The sequence below is a fragment of the Schistocerca cancellata genome, chromosome 4 (genome assembly GCF_023864275.1).
Source record: "Schistocerca cancellata isolate TAMUIC-IGC-003103 chromosome 4, iqSchCanc2.1, whole genome shotgun sequence".
Lineage (NCBI taxonomy): Eukaryota > Metazoa > Arthropoda > Insecta > Orthoptera > Acrididae > Schistocerca > Schistocerca cancellata.
The window spans coordinates 555,388,257-555,415,174 of NC_064629.1; the positions used below are offsets into that span (position 1 = coordinate 555,388,257).

Sequence of the window (26,918 nt, forward strand, 5' to 3'; positions counted from 1 at the left end):
GGCATTGACGGGGGTTCGTCATGGATGGTGTACGACGTTGACGGTGGTGTGCTACTGACACATGCGTGCGAATAAAACGGGAAAGGGTCCCTCTAAGAACCCCCACCCGCAAGTTCGGCAACACCCTTGGTGCCACCCACACATCTTTGTTGGGCACTTTAAAAGTATTCCTGTGCAGAGACACTCATTCACTGATTCCAAGGCGCCGGCGAAACCTCTTAGATTTCGCTTGCGCCCAATAGACGCTAGTTCAGCGACGTGATGCCAATCAGTTGAGTATGTTGAAATGGTTGCCTGTCATACCGGCACCTAGGAATCAGTGAATGGCTGTCTGTGCAGGGAATGTGTGAGAATCGACGCCCCAAGGGAAAGGATGGTTTCACTGATGCCCTTTTACCACCCCCTGAGGACTTTTCTTGTCGATTCTGAGCGGCGGTGGGTCTGAAACGTTATGCTCGACGACTCATCGAAATACGGTGGGGTTTCAAATCTGTTTCCAACGTGACATCATTAACCCACCTTACACTTCACATGAACATCTGAGATCCTACCCCTTTTTTCGCATGTGACGGTATCTTTCTGTTCGAAGCGTCGCTGGATCCGTGGTTGACGTCGCAGGGCGCCACGCTTATGCACCATTAGGTGGAAGTGTGTAGACACATTTCACGCAAATTTCGAACGTCTGAGCCACAATGGGAGACAGTCAAGGAATTTCGATAAAGTTACCTTTTAATTTTGTTGCGCAGTATAGTTTCACTTTGCTCTTCGTCTCTGACGGTGCATTTCTTAAAACGTTGTCCCGGTCGTGTACTTAACGTTTTTCAGCATCATGGAAGCCTAACAGGTAAGAACGTATCTGCAGTACCTACTCTCTACCAATTTTCCTCCACGCTATACGTGAAAAATCCACTAGAACTTCATATTTTGGCACACAATGGGTAGCCTGAGAGGATCAGATCTGAATATCCGAAATTGAGCTTTCAAGATGAAACGTTAACAGCGACACAAAACACCATCCAGTCGACCGAATTCATCATGACGTTGTGAAGCTAATAGCTGCAGAGAGACTTCAAGTTTGTCGAAGGGTGCTTCAAAGAGTGAGAGAAGGAAGGCTAAGGGAAGACACAGTAGACGTTCTTGCTAAGCTTGCCTCAGCAGGTTGTAAGCGAGCCGAAATTCCAGCGGCCGCGCGCGGCCAATATGCGGTAGAATATCACGTTCTCGTCGTTAATGAGAGAAGAATTTTACTTCTCAGACAGCGTGTATTCTAAACTTAAGCGAAAAGAAGTAGGAATACTTCTAACGATTCGGATCAGAATAGAGTAATGCAAAAATTATTGCTCATCCGGTGAGCTAAATTGAATTTCAAGGCGAATTTTCTAATACGTCAGGGTGACGTTAGAAACATACTGTTACGCTAAAAGGTGGCTGCACGTAAGTCAGTGAAAAAAATGATGTCGTTAGCAAAGACAGCATGTTGTACATAAAGACTCACTTGTTATCACTGTACGAAACATGCACTACCTTCCAAAAGTGTGAAACACTCAGAAGGGGAGGAGGAAACGAAGTGAAACTTCATAGAAGGTACGTGATGTTGTTTCAGTGATTACAAGATAGCCGAAGTTACAGAGGACTTTACAAATGGTTCAAATGGTTCTGAGCACTATGGGACTTCACATCTGAGGTCATCAGTCCCCTAGAACTTAGATCTACTTAAACCTAACTAACCTAAGGACATCACACACATCCATGCCCGAGGCAGGATTCGAACCTGCGACCGTAGCGGTCGCGCAATTCCAGACTGAAGCGCCTAGAAACGCCCGGCCACACCGGCCGGCCAGAGAACTTTGCAGTGTGAGTCCACTTACAAGCATGACGTTGCACTCTTTCTGGCCTGGATATATCAAGCGCATCGGTTGTGGAGGGTGTCATTAAAGCATTGTACCCTCTCCTGAGGCAAGCTGGCCCCCAACTGTTGTAACTATATGACGATGATTTCTGTTCTTTAGGACATGTCCGAAAGAACAGATACCTTCTTCATATAGATAAGGCTTACCGGCCAATGATCTTCTTCAGTGCAGATACACTCACATTGCTCAAATTCTTACGGGAATCGGCAGATTGACTGCCACGAGTAATAAGTATAGTGGGCAGGGTCACTACAAATGTAGTATGTGGACCGTATGTTGGAAATTTGGCTCTCACGGGGAGCGTGCCATACGTAAGTCCCTGTAGTCGCACTATCCTCTGCGTCCCTGATGGCTCAGTCGGATAGAGCGTCTGCCATGTAAGCAGGAGATCCCGGGTTCGGGTCCCTGTCGGGGCACACATTTTCAACTGTACCCGTTGATATTTATCAACGCCTGTAAGCAGCTAATGGTCTGGATTTCATTGTAAATTCACTGTTGTAACTGGCCCTTGATATCCTGGATATTGACGCTGGGACGAGGTTGACATATACGCTCCTGGAAATGGAAAAAAGAACACATTGACACCGGTGTGTCAGACCCACCATACTTGCTCCGGACACTGCGAGAGGGCTGTACAAGCAATGATCACACGCACGGCACAGCGGACACACCAGGAACCGCGGTGTTGGCCGTCGAATGGCGCTAGCTGCGCAGCATTTGTGCACCGCCGCCGTCAGTGTCAGCCAGCTTGCCGTGGCATACGGACCTCCATCGCAGTCTTTAACACTGGTAGCATGCCGCGACAGCGTGGACGTGAACCGTATGTGCAGTTGACGGACTTTGAGCGAGGGCGTATAGTGGGCATGCGGGAGGCCGGGTGGACGTACCGCCGAATTGCTCAACACGTGGGGCGTGAGGTCTCCACAGTACATCGATGTTGTCGCCAGTGGTCGGCGGAAGGTGCACGTGCCCGTCGACCTGGGACCGGACCGCAGCGACGCACGGATGCACGCCAAGACCGTAGGATCCTACGCAGTGCCGTAGGGGACCGCACCGCCACTTCCCAGCAAATTAGGGACACTGTTGCTCCTGGGGTATCGGTGAGGACCATTCGCAACCGTCTCCATGAAGCTGGGCTACGGTCCCGCACACCGTTAGGCCGTCTTCCGCTCACGCCCCAACATCGTGCAGCCCGCCTCCAGTGGTGTCGCGACAGGCGTGAATGGAGGGACGAATGGAGATGTGTCGTCTTCAGCGATGAGAGTCGCTTCTGTCTTGGTGCCAATGATGGTCATATGCGTGTTTGGCGCCGTGCAGGTGAGCGCCACAATCAGGACTGCATACGACCGAGGCACACAGGCCCAACACCCGGCATCATGGTGTGGGGAGCGATCTCCTACACTGGCCGTACACCACTGGTGATCGTCGAGGGGACACTGAATAGTGCACGGTACATCCAAACTGTCATCGAACCCATCGTTCTACCATTCCTAGACCGGCAAGGGAACTTGCTGTTCCAACAGGACAATGCACGTCCGCATGTATCCCGTGCCACCCAACGTGCTCTAGAAGGTGTAAGTCAACTACCCTGGCCAGCAAGATCTCCGGATCTGTCCCCCATTGAGCATGTTTGGGACTGGATGAAGCGTCGTCTCACGCGGTCTGCACGTCCAGCACGAACGCTGGTCCAACTGAGGCGCCAGGTGGAAATGGCATGGCAAGCCGTTCCACAGGACTACATCCAGCATCTCTACGATCGTCTCCATGGGAGAATAGCAGCCTGCATTGCTGCGAAAGGTGGATATACACTGTACTAGTGCCGACATTGTGCATGCTCTGTTGCCTGTGTCTATGTGCCTGTGGTTCTGTCAGTGTGATCATGTGATGTGTCTGACCCCAGGAATGTGTCAATAAAGTTTCCCCTTCCTGGGACAATGAATTCACGGTGTTCTTATTTCAATTTCCAGGAGTGTACGTTCGTCCAACACATGCTCTATCAGGGCAGATATGGGGATCTTGTTGGCCACGAAAGTACTTCAACTACGTGCAGACTGGTCATATAGACACGTATCATGCGTGGACAATTACTGAAACATAGCACCACAATGCTGTCCGCGAGGGTAGCGCATGAGAACACAGGATGTCCGTGAGATACCGTTGTGCCGCCAGAGTCCCTTCAATCACTACCAGCTGTGACCCAAATTTCGAACCCATCGTTCCCCACATCATGACGCCAGGAGTAACACCGCTGTGTGTGAGGTGGGTAAGCGTCCGGATCTGCCGAGCGCTGTTGACAAGCGCGGTGCACTCAGTCGTTGTGAGCCCAATTGAGGAGCTACATGATTGCAAAGTAGCGGCTCCGGTCACGAAAACTGACAACGTCCAGGAGAGCGGTGTGCTGACCACTTATCCCTTCACATCCGCATCCAGTGACGCCAATGGGCTGAGGATGATACGGCAGGCGGTCGGTACCGTTGGGCTTTCCGAGGCCTGGACAGGAGTGGTAAGATGGATCGCTGTTGTGGAGACGTATCGTAATGACAGAAAGAATCTATCGTGTTTGAAAGTGTCCTTGACCATAAAGTGAAAGAAGCTGTCCGATTTGTTGGTATACAAACACAGACTGCCACTGTGTCTACAAGGAATAGCCTTGGATTTACTGTCATCGGTCATCTTGGCCCCATCCGATTTTCAACTGTTCACAAAATTTAAAGAACGCCTTCGAGGACCTCACTTTGACAGTGATGAAGCGATGCAAGCAAAACAAAGGTTGTGGCTGCGTCAACAAGTCAAACATTCTAGAGTCGGTATGAAGAAAGTGGTCTCTCATTGGCATAAATGTGTTCGTTGTCAGACTGACTATGTTGAGAAATAAATAAGAAATATGCAGAATAATGATGTAGAATATTAACAAATTTGTTTTACTTAAAAGAACTTTCAAAGGGTTTTCACACACAAAATTCGGTGATATTACTTTTCAACATGCCTTCGGAATTAAAACAAAATATGTTAAATTCTGTGGTTCTCTTCAGTTCTGTATAGAAATGGAAACACTCTCCTCGGCTGTGGCTAAGCAATGTCTGCCCTTTAAGTTTTCTTTCAGGCGTGTTAGTCCCGCAATCTATGCAGGAGAACTTCTGTGATGTCTGGAAGGTTGGAGAGAAGGTACTGGCGGAAGTAAATCTGTGAGGGTGAATCGCGAGTCGTTTTTTGATAACTCCCTATACCGCCGGCCCCATTTCTGCAAACAATTTGCGCACCGCAGCGTAGCGTAGCGTGCGCTGTTTCGAAACTTCGCGGATGATTAAAACTGCGCAGGATCGGGATTCGAACCTTTCCCCTTTCCCCTGCCAATGCTCTAGGTCGACTAAGCTATTCAGGTATGACTGAAGGTCCGTCTTCAGGGAAAACTGTCATTCAGTCAGTCTCCCCCTACTTTCCAGACTTACAGCAGGAAACCTTGCAGATTCCACTGCAAGCTACAATCGCTAGTATATGGATAAGCCATTTGTCCGCAATATTCTTTCTTGCCGGAAAGGTATTCCAGTATAGCATACAGTACAGCTTCCGTAAAGTTTAGAAAGTAGGAGGGAGATTCTTGCAGAATTGTAGCGATGAATAGAGATCCTCAGTTGTGACATGTTAGCTGAGTTGGTAAGGACATTTGCCCTGTATAGCAAGGTTCGGGGATTGAGTCCCAACGTTCACACAGTTTTAAACTCTCAGTAACCTACGATTGAAGTTATTAATTAACTTTTATGTTGTTGATTGTAGGCGGAGGAACACGTTTGTATTTCCAGATGCTGTTTCGAGTGTTTCAGTTAACTCCTGAACTTAGAGTCGTATGAGAATAGGTGCAGATCCAGGGTTCTGTTCTGGGGGTGCTCATATTTTGTTGTTACTGTAGAAGTCTCTCTCTCTCTCTCTCTCTCTACCTATCTAACTACCTATCTCCCACTACCCCTCCCTCCCCAACCACATGTAACAACCCATCACTCACACTTTTAAAGTGTCACTGATGTGTATGGAAAGGTATACCGTACACGCGCAAACTTGTCATGTAGGGAAGAGTGTTCTACCTTTGACACTTTTCAGATTTTGCCTCTCGCCAGCTGTCTAATGGAAGATTCATATATTTTCTTATTCTGTTTTTAAATGATGGTCTTCACTTTTAACGCCATGCAGTCTTTTTCTGAAATAGCAAAAAATTACTACGGAAAATTAAAGTTTTTCCAAATGTCAAAACATTCCAAGATACAATATCGTCATGTACCTAGGAATAAATATTTTAAAGAAATTTAAAAGCGTTGCAATCGAGCACAACTTGTCAGTACTGTATGTAGTCGTCTATCTGTTACATTATTACTCTACTACACGCCAATAATCAGTAAGTGAAATAAAATTTAATAGAACTGTTATCATATACCAGTTACAAGTTAAATACTTTTTCAGACTAAATCTATTGGAAACTAAGACAAATTTCCGTTTTCAATACAGGTAAAACTGTTAAGACACAAACAAAACTAAATGAATGTGCAAATATCCCACGTTCTGTTTCAAAGCATAAGATGGTGCCCGGCCGACGAACTATGGCTTCACCATTCTCATGCTATGTAACCTGTTTTAAAAATATATAGAGTTTTACTTGCCATAAAATTCTCTACCTGAAGAGTTAACAATATAGTCCAAATAGCTTTAATATATTACACAACACTTAGATGGGTGGAACTTGAAATATATGAAAATGCTACACAAAACACTACCTCATGTCTAGCAACAACAAAACTGTAGAAAATGATGGGAGCAGGTTAATGTGATCTCTAGTCCGCATTCCTTCATGTGCTTTTAAAATAAGTCACTAGACTGAAGTATCTACTATAAAAACATCACGTGTTCCTAGGAACCATATCCTCGTGCTACAATACTCTCCCCTGCATAAATCCCGCAATTAATTTGAGAACTATAGTAGCAATAAACTCTCTCTACTTTGGTAATATAATTTATAAAATATAAAACCAATGTGTGCACTCACAATTATCAATATGATTGTGAACACTGGTCTGCAAAGAATGGCTGTATGATTGTTTAAATGAGGAGAATGAAGTTCCTTTCAGTCGTTTAGGTCACGTTCAGCAAGTCATAGTATCTGTTTTTCTATTTCTTAGTGAAGGGTCTTTCCGTTTCTGTCTTCCTTCGCCCAATCAACTTCCTGTGGTTTGCCGTTTCTACCTGTGGATTTAGGACTGTGATAGATTTGTTGTTAATAGTAGGTATGATTGGAAATTCGTGGCAGATTAAAACTGTGTGCCGGACCGAGACTCGAACTCTGGACCTTTACCTTTCGCGGGCAAAGTATGTGCATCTTTACCTGGCTGGAATGTTACCGGTCGAGCTGCAAGCCCATCCATGTCGGCAGGCCTTGTCGCGACCTTACAATATTTTAGTCATATGTCGTATCATAAAGAGAAAAAACGATTGAGCGGGACTCACCCATCGAGCAAGCCTGCATACACGAAGACACGGAAAGGCAAACAGGATATTTGTAAAAGATAAAGCGTTTAGACACGTCTAGAAACGAGCTATCTCTTGGAGGTCGGTCAATGCTCCAGCATGAAAGTAACGCTTGTCACCTCACCAAACAAGCAGAACTCGAAATATTTGCTAATGGTCCACAAAACACAGCCTCATGACTAACAATAACAAAAACTGTAGAAAACTACGGAAAGTACTTATGGCGGGCTCCAGCTCGCATTCCTTCGTGCGCCTCGTGCGCTTGGAGTTCGAGGCCAAACCAGTGACAGGAAAAAGCCAGAGCTGGATATGGCATGTTAAACGAGAATTAAGGCGATCACGAGCAGGTGGACTGTTCCACAAAGATAATGAAGAAGGTCGTGTGCAATCAGATCCGAGTGGGGACCAATTAAGAATTGTATAAAGGAACAGCCATGAGCAGTAGGAATATCAGTATCAAGTATCCAGTATCCAGCGAGCACCCAGCCTGCATCAAGATCTCATTGGACGCCTAGCAGCAGGTACTGATGGAACTTTAGAAACTTCGACTATGACAAGACAGAGAAAAACTCTGATGGGCACAACCAACTGTTAAATAAGTAGCGCTTTTCGTTTTCATTGGAAAAGCATTGAACATAGAGATCTGGTTTCTGTGTTGAGCAATCGGTTGTAACAGAAACAAGTCACGGATTAATACTTAATTACTGATGATGATGTTTGGTTTGTGGGGCGCTCAACTGTGCGGTCATTAGCGCCCGTACAAAGTTCCAATCTTTACACAGTCCAGTCTAGCCACTTTCATGAATGATGATGAAATGATGAGAACAGCACAATCACCCAGTTCCCGGCAAAGAAATCCCCAACCCGGCCGGGAATCGAACCCGGGACCCAGTGATCTAGAAGCAGCAACGCTAGCCACTAGACCATGAGCTGCGGACAGGGCCAATTACTGATTAGTCAGGTCAAGTGATCAGAGAATCAGTAGTTCACAGAACGAGTGACAGTAACAGTACTCGTCTCTCATAGAAACTGTAGCTGGTGTGTAAGAACATTAAGCTCCTAAATAGAGGTTCCGACTGAATCTAGAGGAAACTATTTGACGCTAAATAAGTAGTTAGGCTGACATCTCACATGTCAATGCGTTCAGAGATAAGGAATACCGTTAAAAGAAGGTTAATAACTTGCTATTTCGGAGACAAAACGAAATCCTTGTCACCAGTCGCGCCGGCCGCTGTGGCAGAGTGGTTCTAGGTGCTTCAGTCCGGAACCGCGCTGCTGCTACTGATGACCTCAGATGTTAAGTCCCATAGTGCTTAGAGCCATTTGAACCATTTTTCACCAGTCGCCAACACAATCTTAATCAGCCTAGGAGGTTCTACTCCCTCTCATGTTGATTCGAGTAATTACAACAACACCACAAACGCTCACTGACGTCAACATCCCGATTGTGGCACGTAGGCCACATCGACTCTATATTGGTGGACTGGACCGGCGTCAGGACACGACAGCGCTGAGAAACCAACAGAAACGTATCCTGTGTTACAAGTAACTTGCAATTTCTAGAATTTCTTGCTATTTGCGCGGCTCTTTAGTTTAGATGCTACTTTACTCTCTGAAAATTAGGAGTGAAATTTGGAAATTTATATGTGAAAAATAGAAGAACCTCCCTTCCTGCATACGCATTTGTCTGTGAGATACCAAGGAGTCTTATAGTTATACCTCCAAGCACAATGGCCCCTTTCCACACAGTGTATGAGAGTTATGTCTTACGTCTATCAGTTGAGTGTAGGTGACCGTAATTGATGTGTGTGTAATGTAGTGTCACGTTTGAATTATATGATGATGAGAGAAATGAGGGGGGAAAACCTGTGCCGGCACACAGCCTGCCCCTCTCGAATAGCACAAGGAGGGCCACTGAAGGTAACGTCCCCATCCGGCGGACAGGTTACCATCCACAATGTCACGTGCCTTCGCTTCACGAGACACTGCGGAGAAGTTTGAAGTGTAATCCAGAATAATAGCCCTTTTTTGGTAACCGGGAACTTTACGCCACCACGTCTCCTCCTCGTGGCAATCACATACAGGCGATGAAAATTTCTTCCGTCGACAGGATTCGAACCGGCTACTTCTGAGTCGAGCATACCAGCACACTTCATGACTCGACAAATCTGTGCTGCGGTTGACCGTCATCGGGATAAAAATAAACAAATTTCTTAGGCAATTAAGAGTAACATCTTCCAGTTTTGTTGTCCTACGATCCACAGTTGCGAGTAATATTATTTTTATAATTATCACGTTGGGTCAGTCTAACTATAGCTTAACAAAACGAAATTTTCGTGTCATACGCGTTTCGCTTTTAAGTTTTTAAAGCATCATGAGTGACAAATTTTGGATCGAGAACGTAACATGAAATAAATGAGTGTTATGCAGGGAATTAGTAAACAGATGCTGCTTGATCTTTTATCTTCGTACATAAGCTTAGTTCGGCTTTATTGCCTTAATCAGTACATCTGCAGCCGGCCTGTGTGGCCGAGCGGTTCTAGGCGCTACAGTCTGGGACCGCGCGACCGCTACGGTCGTAGGTTCGAATCCTGCCTCGGACATGGATGTGCATGATGTCCTTAGGTAAGTTAGGTTTAAGTAGTTCTAAGTTCTAGGAGACTGATGACCTCAGAAGTTAAGTCCCATAGTTCTCAGAGCCAGTACATCTGCAAACAATCACGTTTATTTACGTTTTACATAACGTATAGTTTATAAGCAAATAAAAATTGTAATATAACGAAAAATATTATAAAATAATATCATATATACATAATAAATAATATAATAAAAATATAATAGAAGATGTATTATAATAAAAATATAATGAATAAAACATATACATTCAGCATCAAATCATCGGCCGACTTTGAAACATTACTGAAAAAGAAAATGTCACATCCAAAAACTGCGGACAGCAACAGTAGTTTACTCAAAGTTGACATATGTCCGTTCACAGCATCATAGCGTGAGTACAACATCCAATGTAAAAAAAAAAAGACCTTTATAAATGATATGTAATGATATATTATGTGAAATATAAATAAATGCGATTGCTTGCAGATGTGCTGATGAAAGCAATAACGCCAAAGTAAGCTTATATATAAAAACAAAGATCAAGCAGCATACTGTTCAATAATGCTCTGCATAATACCCTATTGTGACATAATATATGCTGCAGGTCCTATTATAAAGAAACTTAAATGGGTGTTCTTTTCCTAGTGCTATTCAAATTAAATTCCGAATGGCAGTAAGCTGAAGAACGGCTCTAAAACCGACTCAAGAATACCTGCAGAGCAGCATCTGCCAAATCTGCCGCTGGTGATGCTATCAGCTAATGAAGGCGAAACGCATATGGCAGCTGTAATTAGAGAGACTGAAAGTGATGCTTATCAACATCAAATGAGTAGCTCGTGAATATTCCCAGGCAGAATTATTTTACCGACTCATATCGTTCTTAGCCTTAAAGTTATTAGTTGTCGTGAGTATTGAGGGAATGAAATTACCAGCGACTTAACAAACGGAGCTATCGCAGAGCCCAGGCGGCTAAACATGGCTGCAAAGCCGAGGCCGGCATTGCGCACCACAGTGGGCAGCAGCTCTCCGGAGTAGAGGTACACCGTCGTGAACGACACTGCCATCGACGTGATGGCCACACCTGACAGGCTCAGTCTCGGCCAGTCGTACGCGTAAGATCCTGTGGATTAGATTAAAATCAAGTAAATCAAAAATCATAATCAACTTACCTCGAAGATTTACATCAACTAACAAAGTATTTTTTTGTTATTGGTATAAGATAACCTCAGTAAAATAAATTCGCGTCACTATTTTTCTGACAACGGAAGATAGGTCTTTATAGAGGTCTGCGCCCATGATGTTCTTATACGAAAGTTGCCTCTCTATACAGCACTTTATTTTTTCAAATGGATAACGCATTTCGTCAGACCACCATCGTCAAATACTAAACCTGCTAGGTAATCGGTGTAAATATGTTGCCATGAAGCAGGCAGTTAAACGTGATTTTGCTAACAGAATTGTGAACTTAACTAATATCCATTAACTGCAGCAGAGACATGACTTTTAAATAAAGGTCTTAAGCTCAATCTTATTCCACTCTTTGGCTCTAAAGCTGTTATAACCACTACTGCTGAGGTCAAAACTGTATGTGATGTAGCATCACTTAATAGGCGTCAACAGGCTCAGGTCGCGGTCGGCGTCAATAAAGCCCTCTGTATGAGGAGAAAGAGAACAAGAGTCGCCTTAGCTAATTTATGTACTGTTAAACGTCTCAATAAGGAACTTGTTTTGCATGAACTTCCTGTAACTAAGGCTAATAAAGGTAATACAGCTGTGATGAATCTTGATCACAATTATAAACTGAGAAGTTCTTCAGTACAACGAAGTTAAAGAAGCGAAAAAGGACCCTTTGCATCAGTTTCATCGCGACGCAAAGAAAAGGGTAGCGGACAGTGTGTTCTTACGTACGTTTTCTCAAAACTGTCTTGAGCAGCTAGTTCATCAGTCCATACGGAATGGAAATATCTTAGATCTGGTAGCTACAATTCTGCCGGACCTTATCGTCAGCGTCAGTAAAGAAACGGGGATTAGAGATCATTATGTCATTATAGCAACTATGGCTACGAAGTCTAGGACAGTGTTTATGCCAGAAAGGGCAAATAAGCAATTGTTAGCATCTCACTTAGACAGTGAACTGACATCACTTAGTTCCAGTACGATGGACGTAGAGGAATTATGGGCAAAGTTTAAGCCGATTGTAAATCGTGATCTGGAGAATTGTGTACTTAGTAAGTGGATTAACGACGGAAAAGACCCACCACGATTCACTAACGAGGTTTGGAAAATGCTGAGAAAGCAGAGAGCGTTGCGCTCTCGATTTAAAAAAGACCGCACAAATGACGACAATCAACGGTTAGTAGAGGTTCGTGCGTCTGTGAAACTATCTATCGATGAAGTACACAACAACTACCACCGTCATACCTCAACAAAAGATCTGGCAGAGATCCCGAGAAAATTCGGGTTTTATGTAAAATCGCTAAGTGGGTCTAAGGCTTCTATACAGTCACTTGTCGACCAGTCTGGTGTGTGGCAGTTGAAGAAAGCGAACCGAAAGCATATGGTTTAAATTTCACGTTTAAGAAATCGCTCATGCACGATAATCGTACAAACACACCATCGTTTGACCTTCGAACATACTCCCGTATGGACTACCCAGTAGTAAACATCCCTGGAGTAGAGAAATTACTGAAAGAGTTGAAAACAAATAAGTCACCAAGTCTGAATGGAATCCTAATTCGATTTTACAAAGACTACTCTACGGCATTGGCCCCTTCCCTAGCTTGCATTTATCACGAATCTCCCGCCCAGCGCAAAGTCCCAGCCGACTGAAAAAAGCGCAGGTGACTCCTGTATATCAGATGGGTAAAAGAACGGACCTGCAAAATTATAGACCAATATCCCTAACATCGATTACCTGCAAATCCTTTAACACATTGTCAGTTCGACTATACATATTCTTGAGACCGAAAATCTTCTGTCCAGTAACCGGCGTGGTTCTAGGAAGTATCGCTCGTGTGAAACTCAGCTTTCCCTTACTCTCACATGATATACTGCGAACTATGGATCAAGGGCAACAGGCATATTCCAGGACAGCGTTTGTCACGGTGTCCCATTGCAGGCTGTTACAGAAGGTAGGAGCATATGGAATAGGTATACAGGTGTGTGAGTGGCTCGAAGGCTTATAAAACCCAATATGTTGTCCTCGACGGCGAGTGTTCATCAGAGACAAGGGTGTCGTCAGGAGTGCCCAAGGGAAGTGTAATAGGACTGCTACTATTCTCTATATACATAAAAGATTTGGTAGACTGCGTGGGCAGCAATCTGCGGTTGTTTGCGGGTGATGCTGTGGTGTACGGTCAGGTGTCGAAGTTGAGTGACTGTAGGAGAATACAAGATGACTTAGACGAAATTTGTAGTTGGTGTGAGGAAGGGCAGCTAGTTCTGAATGTAGAAAAATGTTAAGTTAATGCGGATGAGTAGGAGAAACAAACCTTTAATGTTCGGATACAGCATTAGTAGTTCCGTGCTTGACGGGAGTCACGTCATTTAAATATCTGGGCGTAACATTGCATATCGACATGAAATGGAACGAGCATGTGAGGGTTTTGGTAGGGAAGGCAAATGGTTGACTTCGGTTTATTGGGAGAATTCTAGCAAAGAGTGGTTCATCTGCAAAGGAGGCCGCATATAGGACGCTGGTGCGACCTACTCTTGAGCACTGCTCTAGTGTTTGGGGTCCGTATCAGGTCGGATTACAGGAAGACATCGAAGGAATTCAGAGCCGGGCTAGATTTGTTACTGCTAGGTTCGAACAACACATAAGTGTTACGAAGAAGCTTCGGGAACTCAAGTGGGAATCCCTGGAGGAAAGCGACATTCTTTTCGAGGAACACTATTGAGAAAATTTAGAGAACCGGTATTTGAAGATACTGCAGAACGATTCTACTATCTGCAATACACACTGCGCCTAAGGACCACGAAGATAAGATATGCGAAATTAGGGCTCATACGGAGGCATACAGATAGTCGTTTTCCCATCGTTCTATTTGCGAGTGGAGCAGGAAAGGAAATGACTAGTGTGGTACTGGGTACACTCCGCCACGCGCCGTATGGTGGATTGCGGAATATCTGTGTAGATGTAGAATGAGGGGGGAAAAAGAAAGTTACGCATGACGAACCCATCTTTACCAGTTTTTAGATGCCAGGTTAAGTTACATAAACCCGATCAACCAATTACATCAAACGGTAATAATTGTTCTTGCCCTAATCACAAAATCAACAAACTGATGATGTCAGTTTGAGGAAACGCGTTATCCGTTTGAAGTATACCACTCCTGGTATACAATGAAATCCCCACGTCACAGTACGGCAGCACGCCACCAGTAGATCTCAGACAACATTGTGCAGTGGAGTATCGTGGGGTATTTTGTTTTGTACATTTGTAGGGGAGCAATGCCGCAAGAGCCCATGCTGAGCGGGTGGAAATGTGTAACAACAACGCATCGTGATATGACACAAGAGGTTAGATGTAAACGCTCCCCAAGTGGGCAAACAATTCTGGATGAGGAAGAACATAGTATCAGATCGTCTCTTTACGATGAACTGGGGATTCCGAGAGTAGTGGAGACCCTGGTACTCGCATACCGGCGTATCGCAATCGAAGCGATAGTGGAAAATGCGAAAATCAGTCATGGAACATGGACGACTTTTTGTACCTAACGGAAGTCACCAACCCCTGGGTTCCGCGACTGCCCGCACCCATTGAAAAAGCCCCGCCCAACCGAGCAAGCAGCAGAAAGTTGCAGCTGTGTCGATCCAACCTAGATGACGTCTTCAGCAGCCTAATCACCAAGGACAATTGCTGGGTGTATCATTGTGCCCCGAGTCAAAGGAGCAAAGGAGGCAGTGGAAACAACAGGAGGGGCTATTCATTGGTAGCAGGTGAAGTGGCACTTCACCAATACTCTTATCTTTGTCCCGGTTTTTACTCCAAACATATTTCCCTGTTTTGTACTGCGCGGAACTCTCTTGTACCAGCAAGCGTGCGATTCACACCAAGTGAATTAAAGTAGGCCTCCTCTTTTTCGCAGCTCAACATCAAGAGCGGAGCCACTGGCCGAGCGTAACTGTACGGTTGCTATAGCTGTTTGCTGTACTGTTTGAGTTTGTCTGTGGAGGGAGTATGCGCTGAGGTAGATGGGGATTTTATCCCCGGCTGCTTCCAGTTCCAGGCGGCACACCGTTAAAGCATTAGTTGTTGTGTGCATGGAGCACACTTCCACCTCTAATGCGTTTAGTGTTCTGTCATTTAAATATGAATCTTGCTTATGATATAGTGTGTATTTTATTAAAAACGCCATTTTCACGTTGTATCGTGCCTCCTGTTAAGGAATTTTGGATCACGTTTTGATGGAAATGAATGAGAGATTTCGTAACTGTGAAAAAGTTTATGTTGTTTGCCTTGCCAATACCACAAAATATGAGGAACATAACATATGTCTTACTTCTAGTGCACTTGAAAACTTACAAACTTTAATTGAATCCGTATTCTCAAAGATACAATGCCTACGAAACGAACTCTCTGTTTTGTATACTGATGAAACGTACAGAAAGATTTCTACCCGAAAGGTGTTAGAAATGCTCAATAAGAATAAGGACATTTTTACGGATACTTATAAACTGTTCTCCCTCATTCTGCCCATCTCTTCTACTACGGTACAGCATCTGTGGAACGAAGCTTTTATTGCCTGAAGCGTGTAAAAATATGTCTGAGAAACGCAATTTCAAAAGAGAGACTGTCTTCCTTATCGATTATTTCAGTTCAGAAAGAACTTCTAGCGCATTTAATAAAAGCACAGCCATTCTATGAAAACATCACCGACAAGCTTGTAGCTTAGAAGGACCGAAGGATTGATTTGGGCCGGCCGTTGTGGCCGAGCGGTTCTAGGCGCTTCAGTCCGGAACGGCGCAGCTGCTACGGTCACAGGTTCGAATCCTGCCTCGGGCATGGATGTGTGTGCTGTACTTAGGTTAGTTAGGTTTAAGTAGTTCTAAGTCGAGGGGACTGATGACCTCAGATGTTAAGTCCCATAGTGCTCAGAGCCATTTGAACCATTTTGATTGATTTGGTGGACAAGAAATAGGCAAGTCCAAGTACTACGATAAGTTTGTGTAAATATATGTATATTTTTCTTTCCTGCTAGCTCTTCACCTAACTTCCCAGCCACGAGCCACCACTCGGAATCATGTGGATTCACCACAGCCGAAAACGGCGAGTACCCAAACATTATCGGGCAAGGTGATGCTGATTGTGTTTTGGACTGCCATATGATGGTGCCAATAGATTACGCTCGTAAGAGGCGAGTCTTGACTGGAACATACTGCCGAAATCTCCTGATGAGGTTACGAGAGCCCGTCGAGATGGAGGGTCATGGAAGGCTCTCCTAGGTCGTGGGTGCTGTTCCACGACACCGTCCCAGCTCATTCTGCAGAGGATACAATCGGACATGCTGCTTCTTTCAGATATCAAACGTTGCCCCATCCCCCGTTTCTCCGTTTCTCCTGACATGGCAGTCGGTGACTTCTTCCTCTTTTCTCGAACGAAGAAAAAGCTACGTGGCAGGCACCTCCAGAATGAAGACGAGGTAGTTTTCGAGGTGGAACGATTCCTAAAGAGCCAAGATGTAGACGTACACAACCAAGGCCTCCGCAGTCATCTATCGTTGAAATGATACATTGTCCAGTTACATTAATGTGACCAACTGCCAAAAGCCTGAATAATCAACTTTTGCAGCGCTGACCGCTGTAAGGAAGAGAGTGAATGAGGTTCGGGAAGGCACCGGCAGGGTTTTGGAGCTACACCGACTCCAGTGCCGATAGATTTTCACGGTTGAGGATCCGTGCCCGCCGGCCGTTGTGGTCGAGCGGTTCTAGGCGCTTCAGTCCGGAACCGTGCGACTGCTACGGTCGCAGGTTCGGATGCTGCCTCGGGCATGGATGTATGTGATGTCCTTAGGTTAGTTAGGTTTAAGTAGTTCAAAGTTCTAGGGGACTGATGACCTCAGACGTTAAGTCTCATAGCGCTCAGAGCCATTTGAACCATTTGATCCGTGCCCGATGGAGGTGGTCCCACGGATCTTAGATTGGATTTAAATCCTGGGCGTTTGGTGACCAGGGAGCACAGTAAAATCATCCTGGTGCTATTCGAACCATGTGCGTACACTAATAGCTGTGTAACATATTGCATTGTCCTATTGGTAGATGCCATCGTGCCGAGGAAAAACAAGATGCATGTAGGCGTGGACACATTCCCCAAGGATAGATGCATACTTATGTTGGTTCACTGCGCGTTCCAGAATAACGAAATCACCCAAGGAATGCCACGAAAGCATTCTCAGATCATAACGCTGCTTCCTCTGGCCTGGCCCTTCTGACGATTGTTGCAGGGTGTTTGCTTTCAGTCCGATGGAACATTAAACGTAATTCATCTAAAAAAGGCCACCTGTCGCCACTCAGTGAATGTCCAGTTACCATACTGGCGTCCAAACTCCAGCCTTCGTCGCCGATGAAGAGCAGTCAGCATGGATGCATCAAGAGGCGCCCTGTTGCGAAGGTCTGAACACAACAATGTTCGCTGAGCTTTCGTTGAGGAGACACTGAATGTAGCCCCTTGCTTCATCTGGGCGAACAATTTCTCAACAGTTAGCTTCAGTCTACTCGCCCATACGCATCTCCGTAGCCGCTATTCACCCCCGTCACCTATGTCCCATGGTACACCGAGCTGCCGCCGGTTTTGGATAGCGCCTATTTGCCATCCACGGTATACCTTAACCACGGCGGCACACGAATAGTTTACAAACTTAATCGTTGCGGAAATGCTTCCACCCTTGGCCAGAGAACCAATGATGATGCCCTTTTAGGCGCCAGATAAATCGCTCTGTTTCGGCATTACAACAACTGCACTGTTTTCCGCGTCCCCCCGACATGCTTTATATACCCTCCACTGCTAGTGCTGCCACCTGCCGTCTGTGAGTGATTATTCCACAATGACATTGAAGATACGCGGTGGTCACATTAATGTAACGACGTGTATATTCCACTGAAAGGCGAATATGTGGAGAAGGACTAACAGCATCACCAAGTTTCATGGTCGCAGCTTTGTTTTTCAAGATGGCAAAACTTAATGACTACCCCTCGTATAAATAACTGAAATCCAGTGACATAGGTAATATGTGAGATACGTTCTTAACAAAAACTATACTGGAAAGTGGTCTCTGAGTGAAACCGGTCGTACAAATAAAAATAACTTATTCGATAGATTCACATGTTACAATATGTCATTTCTATGAAATAACTGCAACTCACAGAAACGAATATTTCGCTTTTTTCACGCCTTTTTACTTTAATACAACTAGTGCGCTGGTCTTCAACAAAGTCACGACAATGCCCCAGCTCATTCTGCACAAGACACAGTCACACAACCTACTTCTTCGGGCTATTGGTTTTTGTCCTTACTCCTTTTACTCTCACGAGGTGAAACTGGAAAAATCTGTTCAGAGACTTGCATTGTCCATCGTTTGCACCATATATTGGGAAAAAGCCCACATATTCGGTTTAATACCTAGGACATTTTTATTAATGCGGCAGCTATATAATGTCTATCCTTCAACTTCATCTTCAGACGCAATTATATCATCAGCTCAGCTCTAAAATAAGACAGAGTTGCACATCACCTGCCTGCCGTCGCGAACCCAATTGGTCATTCTGTAGATACAGTCCTTGAAATTTCCAATGGAAAACTCATGCCCTGATACAAAAAGACTTCTCCATACATCGATGTTACTCATTATATTGTCTCCACTGGCACCACCCGTCAAACCTCCTCCAAGAAATAAACTCATTTGTCCTGTCTCGACCCGACAGAAAATACCTTAAACGATCAACCTTGCCGTGCTGGGGTGGCTTCCGGCCTTCAGCGATATGGACAGCAGTTAATTACGTGCAAACAACACCGGAGATGTATCTCTGGAGAGGCCAGACTAACATATGGATCCTGAAGAGAGGCAGCAGTCTTTTCATTAGTTGCTGGGGTAACAGTCTGGATGAATGACTGACCTGGCCTCGTGCCAATAGCCAAGATGCCCTTGTTATGTTAGTACCACAAACGGCTGAAAGCAATGGGAAACTACTGGAGTTATACACTCCTGGAAATTGAAATAAGAACACCGTGAATTCATTGTCCCAGGAATGGGAAACTTTATTGACACATTCCTGGGGTCAGATACATCACATGATCACACTGACAGAACCACAGGCACATAGACACAGGCAACAGAGCATGCACAATGTCGGCACTAGTACAGTGTATATCCACCTTTCGCAGCAATGCAGGCTGCTATTCTCCCATGGAGACGATCGTAGAGATGCTGGATGTAGTCCTGTGGAACGGCTTGCCATGCCATTTCCACCTGGCGCCTCAGTTGGACCAGCGTTCGTGCTGGACGTGCAGACCGCGTGAGACGACACTTCATCCAGTCCCAAACATGCTCCATGGGGGACAGATCCGGAGATCTTGCTGGCCAGGGTAGTTGACTTACACCTTCTAGAGCACGTTGGGTGGCACGGGATACATGCGGACGTGCATTGTCCTGTTGGAACAGCAAGTTCCCTTGCCGGTCTAGGAATGGTAGAACGATGGGTTCGATGACGGTTTGGATGTACCGTGCACTATTCAGTGTCCCCTCGACGATCACCAGTGGTGTACGGCCAGTGTAGGAGATCGCTCCCCACACCATGATGCCGGGTGTTGGCCCTGTGTGCCTCGGTCGTATGCAGTCCTGATTGTGGCGCTCACCTGCACGGCGCCAAACACGCATACGACCATCATTGGCACCAAGGCAGAAGCGGCTCTCATCGCTGAAGACGACACGTCTCCATTCGTCCCTCCATTCACGCCTGTCGCGACACCACTGGAGGCGGGCTGCACGATGTTGGGGCGTGAGCGGAAGACGGCCTAACGGTGTGCGGGACCGTAGCCCAGCTTCATGGAGACGGTTGCGAATGGTCCTCGCCGATACCCCAGGAGCAACAGTGTCCCTAATTTGCTGGGAAGTGGCGGTGCGGTCCCCTACGGCACTGCGTAGGATCCTACGGTCTTGGCGTGCATCCGTGCGTCGCTGCGTTCCGGTCCCAGGTCGACGGGCACGTGCACCTTCCGCCGACCACTGGCGACAACATCGATGTACTGTGGAGACCTCACGCCCCACGTGTTGAGCGATTCGGCGGTACGTCCACCCGGCCTCCCGCATGCCCACTATACGCCCTCGCTCAAAGTCCGTCAACTGCACATACGGTTCACGTCCACCCTGTCGCGGCATGCTACCAGTGTTAAAGACTGCGATGGAGCTCCGTATGCCACGGCAAACTGGCTGACACTGACGGCGGCGGTGCACAAATGCTGCGCAACTAGCGCCATTCGACGGCCAACACCGCGGTTCCTGGTGTGTCCGCTGTGCCGTGCGTGTGATCATTGCTTGTACAGCCCTCTCGCAGTGTCCGGAGCAAGTATGGTGGGTCTGACACACCGGTGTCAATTTGTTCTTTTTTCCATTTCCAGGAGTGTATTTCCGGAGTACATACAGCTCTACTGTATAGCTTAATGTGATAGCATCCTCTTGGACAAAATATTTCTGAGATAAAACGGGTGGAGGGGGCACTACTCAGGAAGCTGTAGTCATCAGAAAAAACTAATCTGACGTTCCACGGGATGGGGGTGGAACGTTATATTCCTTAATCGGGTACGTAGGTTAGAGAAATTAAAAAAAATTGTTAAGCTGTAGTTAAATTTAGTGGGAATTAGTGAAGTGCAGTGGCACGAACAACAGGACATCTAATAAGGTAAGTACAGGATTATCAATACAGAATCAAATGCGGGTAATGTAGGTGTAGATCCGATAATGAATAATTAAGTGGTATTGTTGATTAACTAATGTAAACAGTGTGGAGAACGTTTTATCATAGCCAAGACAGACGCAAAATCAAGTCCCATGTGAAATACTATAAGTTTCTATGCCTGCTACTCTGCAGATGGTGAAGAGATTGAAATAATGTATGATGATGTAAAAGAAATCATTCAGATAGTTAAGGGAGACGGAAGCTTATGACGGGGGACCATAACTCGACAACAGAAAGAGAAGGAGAAGGAAAAATAGCAGGAGAACATGAACTGGGAGGGGGGGGGGGGAGGATTAAGCGGAAGAACCTTGGTAAAATTTTGAGCAGAGCATAATTTAATCATCGGAAATACTAGTTTTAGGAATCATGAAAGAAGGCTGTATATGTATAAAAGACCTGGGGACATTCGAAGGTTCCAGGCCGCTTGTATAATGGTAGGACAGAGATTTCGAAACCAGATATTAAACTCTAAGACAATTCCAGGGGCAGAGTAAAACCGAGAAACTGCTGCATAAAGGTAGGAAATGAAGGATTTGGGACATGGATAAGCTGAAAGAACCAGATATTGTTGAGAATGTCAAAGGGAGCAGTAGGCAAAAGTTGACTGAGAAAAGGGAAAATAAAACAACTGAAGACGAATTTGCATCTTTAAGAGACTGAACAGTGAGGACACCAGAGGATCAATTAGGCTAAAAGATGAAATCCAGTAGCGATCTTTGGATAATACACGAGGTATTAAATTCTACTGACGAAGGGAGAAGTTATTACAATCCAGCTGTCATTCTCACTTTTATGTGACTGACAGAATGTACAAACAGGCTAATCAAGAATGGATAGTAGAGCAATTCAAAGTTGTTGAAGCATACGTGACTATCGAAAAGACAGATGTCACCTGTAGGAAGAATGAAGACACCTTTAGAGAACATAGAAGCAGCTGTGCGAATATCAATAGGTCAGATGACAAGCCAGTACGAAGTAAAAATTGAAGGCTGAAAGGCTTAGATAATATATAGATGGGCTATGCAAAGGAAACTGAATTGATGGCAGTGTTAGGAAAGGGACGAGGAAATAGATAAAGGGGAGACGGTAGTTACCACGTTGCAAGAAGAATTTGGTAGAGCACTGAAAGAAAGTCGAAACAAGGTATCTGAGGTTAACGACATTCCCTCAGAATCATGACAAAACTATTCCACATGGTATGCAACATACGTCATGATAAGCGAAGTACCGTCAAACTTCAAGATGAATGTAATAACTGCAGTTTCAAAGTAGGCTGCTGGTGAGAGGTGCGAGTATTACAGGACAATCAAAGTTCCAAAACACCGACACGAAAGCTGGCTCTATATAACCGACTAGGTCATGCACAACACTTCGCTGCGATGACTCACATCAGCTGTGGAGGTTTACATGACCACATGGTACCAGTCCCACACCATCTGCTCCGTTCCAAATCATCCAGTGCACTCTTTCAAGGGGGTTACTTATATTTTGTCCGGTGAGTTTATGAACTCTTACTGATATACTTTATTGTATCATCACTTCTGGTTCCCATGCTTCTCTGTCCAACTTCCCCTATCCGTCAACCCTCACAGCGACGACCAGAAACGTCAACAGACTAATTTGACCAAGAGGAGCGCAATGAATTGAACTAAGAGCCAGGAATCTAAAGCTGCAGGTTTGTTGTATCAAACCCTACATCTGCATAGACGAAGCAACATACACCCCCCTGTGCTGAAATAAAGACACGAAATAGTGTGCAAACTTACCTTCCGATACAAGCAAATTTTTTTTCAGAAGTGAGCAAGTAACAGTGCTAAAGCGAGTGTGGCATGTGTGGTACCGCAACAGAGTAGCAACGGGTTTATACGCTGTTGAAAACTAGATAATTGCTATTCAGAGCCTTTCTTCCACTACTGACCGACTTTCCCTTAATGGATACCCCTCTCCTGTAGTTTCCTTTTTTCGCGTAAAAGCACACTTGGAAGGCTGTTTCCCAAACACACTGCAATCTATGTGCATCATTTAATGTAGGACATAAACCTGAATACAATGGCAGTCACAAGCTTTATGTTGCAAATTTATTGCAGATCTTCAGTTTTTATAACTGCTGGAAACTGGGGGCGTTATTTCCTAGTAACTGTTCGAAATCATAATTTCCAGTCTCGAAATATCACATCATTTTGTTAACAGAAGTTAAGAAAGAGTTAATTTTAATTTACATACTAGAATATCAAGAATGGGATATAAATACAGACGCAAGTAACAATGTCTGGTCAGTCATATAGACAAAAAATTAATTTTGGTGCTTCGATTGTTTAGTCGTATTGACACGTCTACTGTAAAAGATAGTATAACAAATGACAACCATCAAAAATGAATAATGAATCACTACAAGATTTTTCAACATTACTTCATATCTAATAGTTTTGTTAGATTTAGTAACGATTTCTTCACATAGAATTAATAAATTTTACTAGTTATTACAGCTCGAGACTTAATGTTTCGTGCTTCTTTCCAAATATAAAGAAGCAAGCAATTTTTTTAACTGGAGGCTTATCAAACGTACAATTCACAGTGTGATTCATACCTTTGGGAAAAGCTGTGATAAGGAGACAACACATAATTAAAATGATCTGCCCAATCATAACACTGCGTTTTCGTCCCAGGCGAATAACAAACAGGCACAGTATTGTTCCTGGAATTCCAACAACCCCTAAAAAGAAAACAAAGAACAATAGTTATTGCAACATACTTGTCGTTATACCGAAGCTGCACAAAAGCTTAAAAATGTAAATTTTGTTTTAATCAGTACTATCTTGCAAACTGAAAAATTTAATTGTAAGCATTGTTCTCACCTAGAAAGTAAGGCTCACTTTCTGTTTTACTACAAATGAGAAAGCGAAAATATAGTCATTTTTGCTACAAATGATTGAAGATACAGTCGCCAAAACATCTTCGATACATCTACAGAGGATATAGATCGTATATATTCGAAATTTAGGAAAAAATAATTAGCTGTTGGTAGCTAAAGAGAAGCTGTTAATTTTGAAGTTCCAGTGATGTACGGAAAAAATAAATGCTTTGTGGCTTTCCAACAGAGAAAGTGTTATTGTAATAAATCTTGTTGCACAGTTGTCCTGATCTGTTAATTTCACAATGTTAAGCAGATATAGCTTGTTCTCAAATCTGGCTATCAGCCAGAGAAAGTGTATGCTCGATGTCAATGAAGCCTGGAATACATGGTTTTCTATCTAAGATAAAAAAAGAGGCATATTAAATTTTTTTAAAATCTTAATAGTAGAGACAATAGGTAACGCTATAAATAAGCAATACTATCTGCTATGAGATCTTACTCTGCACATAATTAGCCCCAAAACCATATATTACAGTTATTTGTTTTATTCTTGAAATTACGTTGTATAAGTCGCTATTAACTACGTGCTATGTGTACATCTTAAAAAGGAAATTTTGAACAGGGTTGCTGACACGTGCTAGAAAAATAGAATTGAGCGTTTCTGATGTGCTAAGAGGTTTTGAGGGTGTCAACTGAAATATCACATTATTTACGTATTGTTAGGGTTCAGACATTTTGGTTATACGTTTTAATAATTTTTCTCCCTTAATGGCTATTCCTGGGAAAATTGTTATTTGCTTGTATTTGTGAACATATTTTAATGTATTGATATGCTTTATAAAATGAAAGTGTCTTTTTTCAGTCATTATTAACATCATGCAAATTTCATATACCCTGGTACCCTAGTCAACAAATGTGTTGCAAAATTATCCATTTTGTGTAAATTCTTAACTTTCAAAGTTTATTACTAAATATCACACAAACTCAAAATCACTGGTCTTGTAAGCGCCATAATATGTAAAATGCATGCAACTGAATGAAAATGAAAAACATAAAACATTTCATTGTATCACAAAGTACCACACGTGATATGTGGCGCAGGCTTTGTGCGAAGTAGATCAGTTGAGAGTTGAGTTGAACAGAGACCAGCAGTTGAGAGTTCCAGTCAGTTCTGAGACGAAATGTATAATAGTTTTCAGTGGGAACACTATGAACTGTGAAGTAAGGTCAAATGAATGAACAACTTGTATTACTCATGGAGCTGCTTTTGAAGTGTAATTTTTATTTAAATTACAATCTTATGATTTACAATATCAGTTTTGTAGTAGTTAAAAAAATCTTCCTAGAGATCTGAAGCTGCAGCTTGACGTAACGTTACCAACATCTTGAACAATAATTACATAAAGTAATGTTTTTCGGGCAATGAAGAGAAAATAATGAAATAGCTTTGTAGTTCATTCCACAGTGAGTCTTCTAAGACGATTTGTTAATCACACTTAACTCGCTTTAGAAGCGACTGATGCCCTCAAATAACAGTCAGTATAGAACAGCTTTGTGTAACTCCATATCCCAAATAATTTTCGTACATGACATTGGATGGAGGGGAAGCAAAGAAAGGAGATATTAAAGTCTGTAGTACATTTATTAAATACGCTAATTGATCTTTACCCCTACAGGAGAAATTTTACCTTTTTACTGTTAATTGTTCTGAACAAAACCACAACGACATAACGATTCAGTTTTGTCTTGCTCTAACTGACGATGGGAATTTGATAAGTTAATTCCTTGTTTCTAACTAGAGGCCATCCGTTTCTTCCCATTTGTCGTGATTTTGATACAATAACAAAAAAATTATGTTTGCGTGTATGTTCCAGAAGAATATTTTACACAGAGTACGCGAAGGAACTTGCCCCCCTTCTTGCAGCGGTGTACCGTAGGTCTCTAGAAGAGCGTAGCGTTCCAAAGGATTGGAAAAGGGCACAAGTCATCCCCGTTTTTAAGAAGGGACGTCGAACAGATGTGCAGAACTATAGACCTATATCTCTAACGTCGATCAGTTGTAGAATTTTGGAACACGTATTGTGTTCGAGTATAATGACTTTTCTGGAGACTAGAAATCTACTCTGTAGGAATCAGCATGGGTTTCGAAAAAGACGGTCATGTGAAACCCAGCTCGCGCTATTCGTCCACGAGACTCAGAGGGCCATAGACACGGGTTCACAGGTAGATGCCGTATTTCTTGACTTCCGCAAGGCGTTCGATACAGTTCCCCACAGTCGTTTAATGAACAAAGTAAGAGCATATGGACTATCAGACCAATTGTGTGATTGGATTGAGGAGTTCCTAGATAACAGGACGCAGCATGTTATTCTCAATGGAGAGAAGTCTTCCGAAGTAAGAGTAATTTCAGGTGTGCCGCAGGGGAGTGTCATAGGACCGTTGCTATTCACAATATACATAAATGACCTGGTGGTTGACATCGGAAGTTCACTGAGGCTTTTTGCAGATGATGCTGTGGTGTATCGAGAGGTTGTAACAATGGAAAATTGTACTGAAATGCAGGAGGATCTGCAGCGAATTGACGCATGGTGCAGGGAATGGCAACTGAATCTCAATGTAGACAAGTGTAATGTGCTGCGAATACACAGAAAGATAGATCCTTTATCATTTAGCTACAAAATAGCAGGTCAGCAACTGAAAGCAGTTAATACCATAAATTATCTGGGAGTACGCATTAGGAGTGATTTAAAATGGAATGATCATATAATGTTGATTGTCGGTAAAGCAGATGCCAGGCTGAGATTCATTGGAAGAATCCTAAGGAAATGCAATCCGAAAACAAAAGAAGTAGGTTACAGTACGCTTGTTCGCCCACTGCTTGAATACTGCTCAGCAGTGTGGGATCCGTACCAGATAGGGTTGATACAAGACATAGAGAAGATCCAACGGAGAGCAGCGCGCTTCGTTACAGGATCATTTAGTAATCGCGAAAGCGTTACGGAGATGATAGATAAACTCCAGTGGAAGACTCTGCAGGAGAGACGCTCAGTAGCTCGGTACGGGCTTTTGTCAAA

At 44.0% G+C, this 26,918-nt stretch overlaps 1 protein-coding gene across 1 annotated transcript in view; it reads right to left on the reverse strand.

The window, feature by feature from the left end:
• The window catches only part of LOC126185062 (organic cation transporter-like protein), a 236,984-nt gene that overhangs the window by 25,412 nt on the left and 184,654 nt on the right, over positions 1-26,918 (reverse strand). The window contains exons 8-9 of the mRNA XM_049927818.1: positions 23,578-23,703; positions 10,967-11,157 (exon numbers count right to left, since the gene is read on the reverse strand). Coding sequence (XP_049783775.1) covers positions 10,967-11,157; positions 23,578-23,703 — 317 coding nt within the window. The remainder of the gene's footprint in view (positions 1-10,966; positions 11,158-23,577; positions 23,704-26,918) is intronic.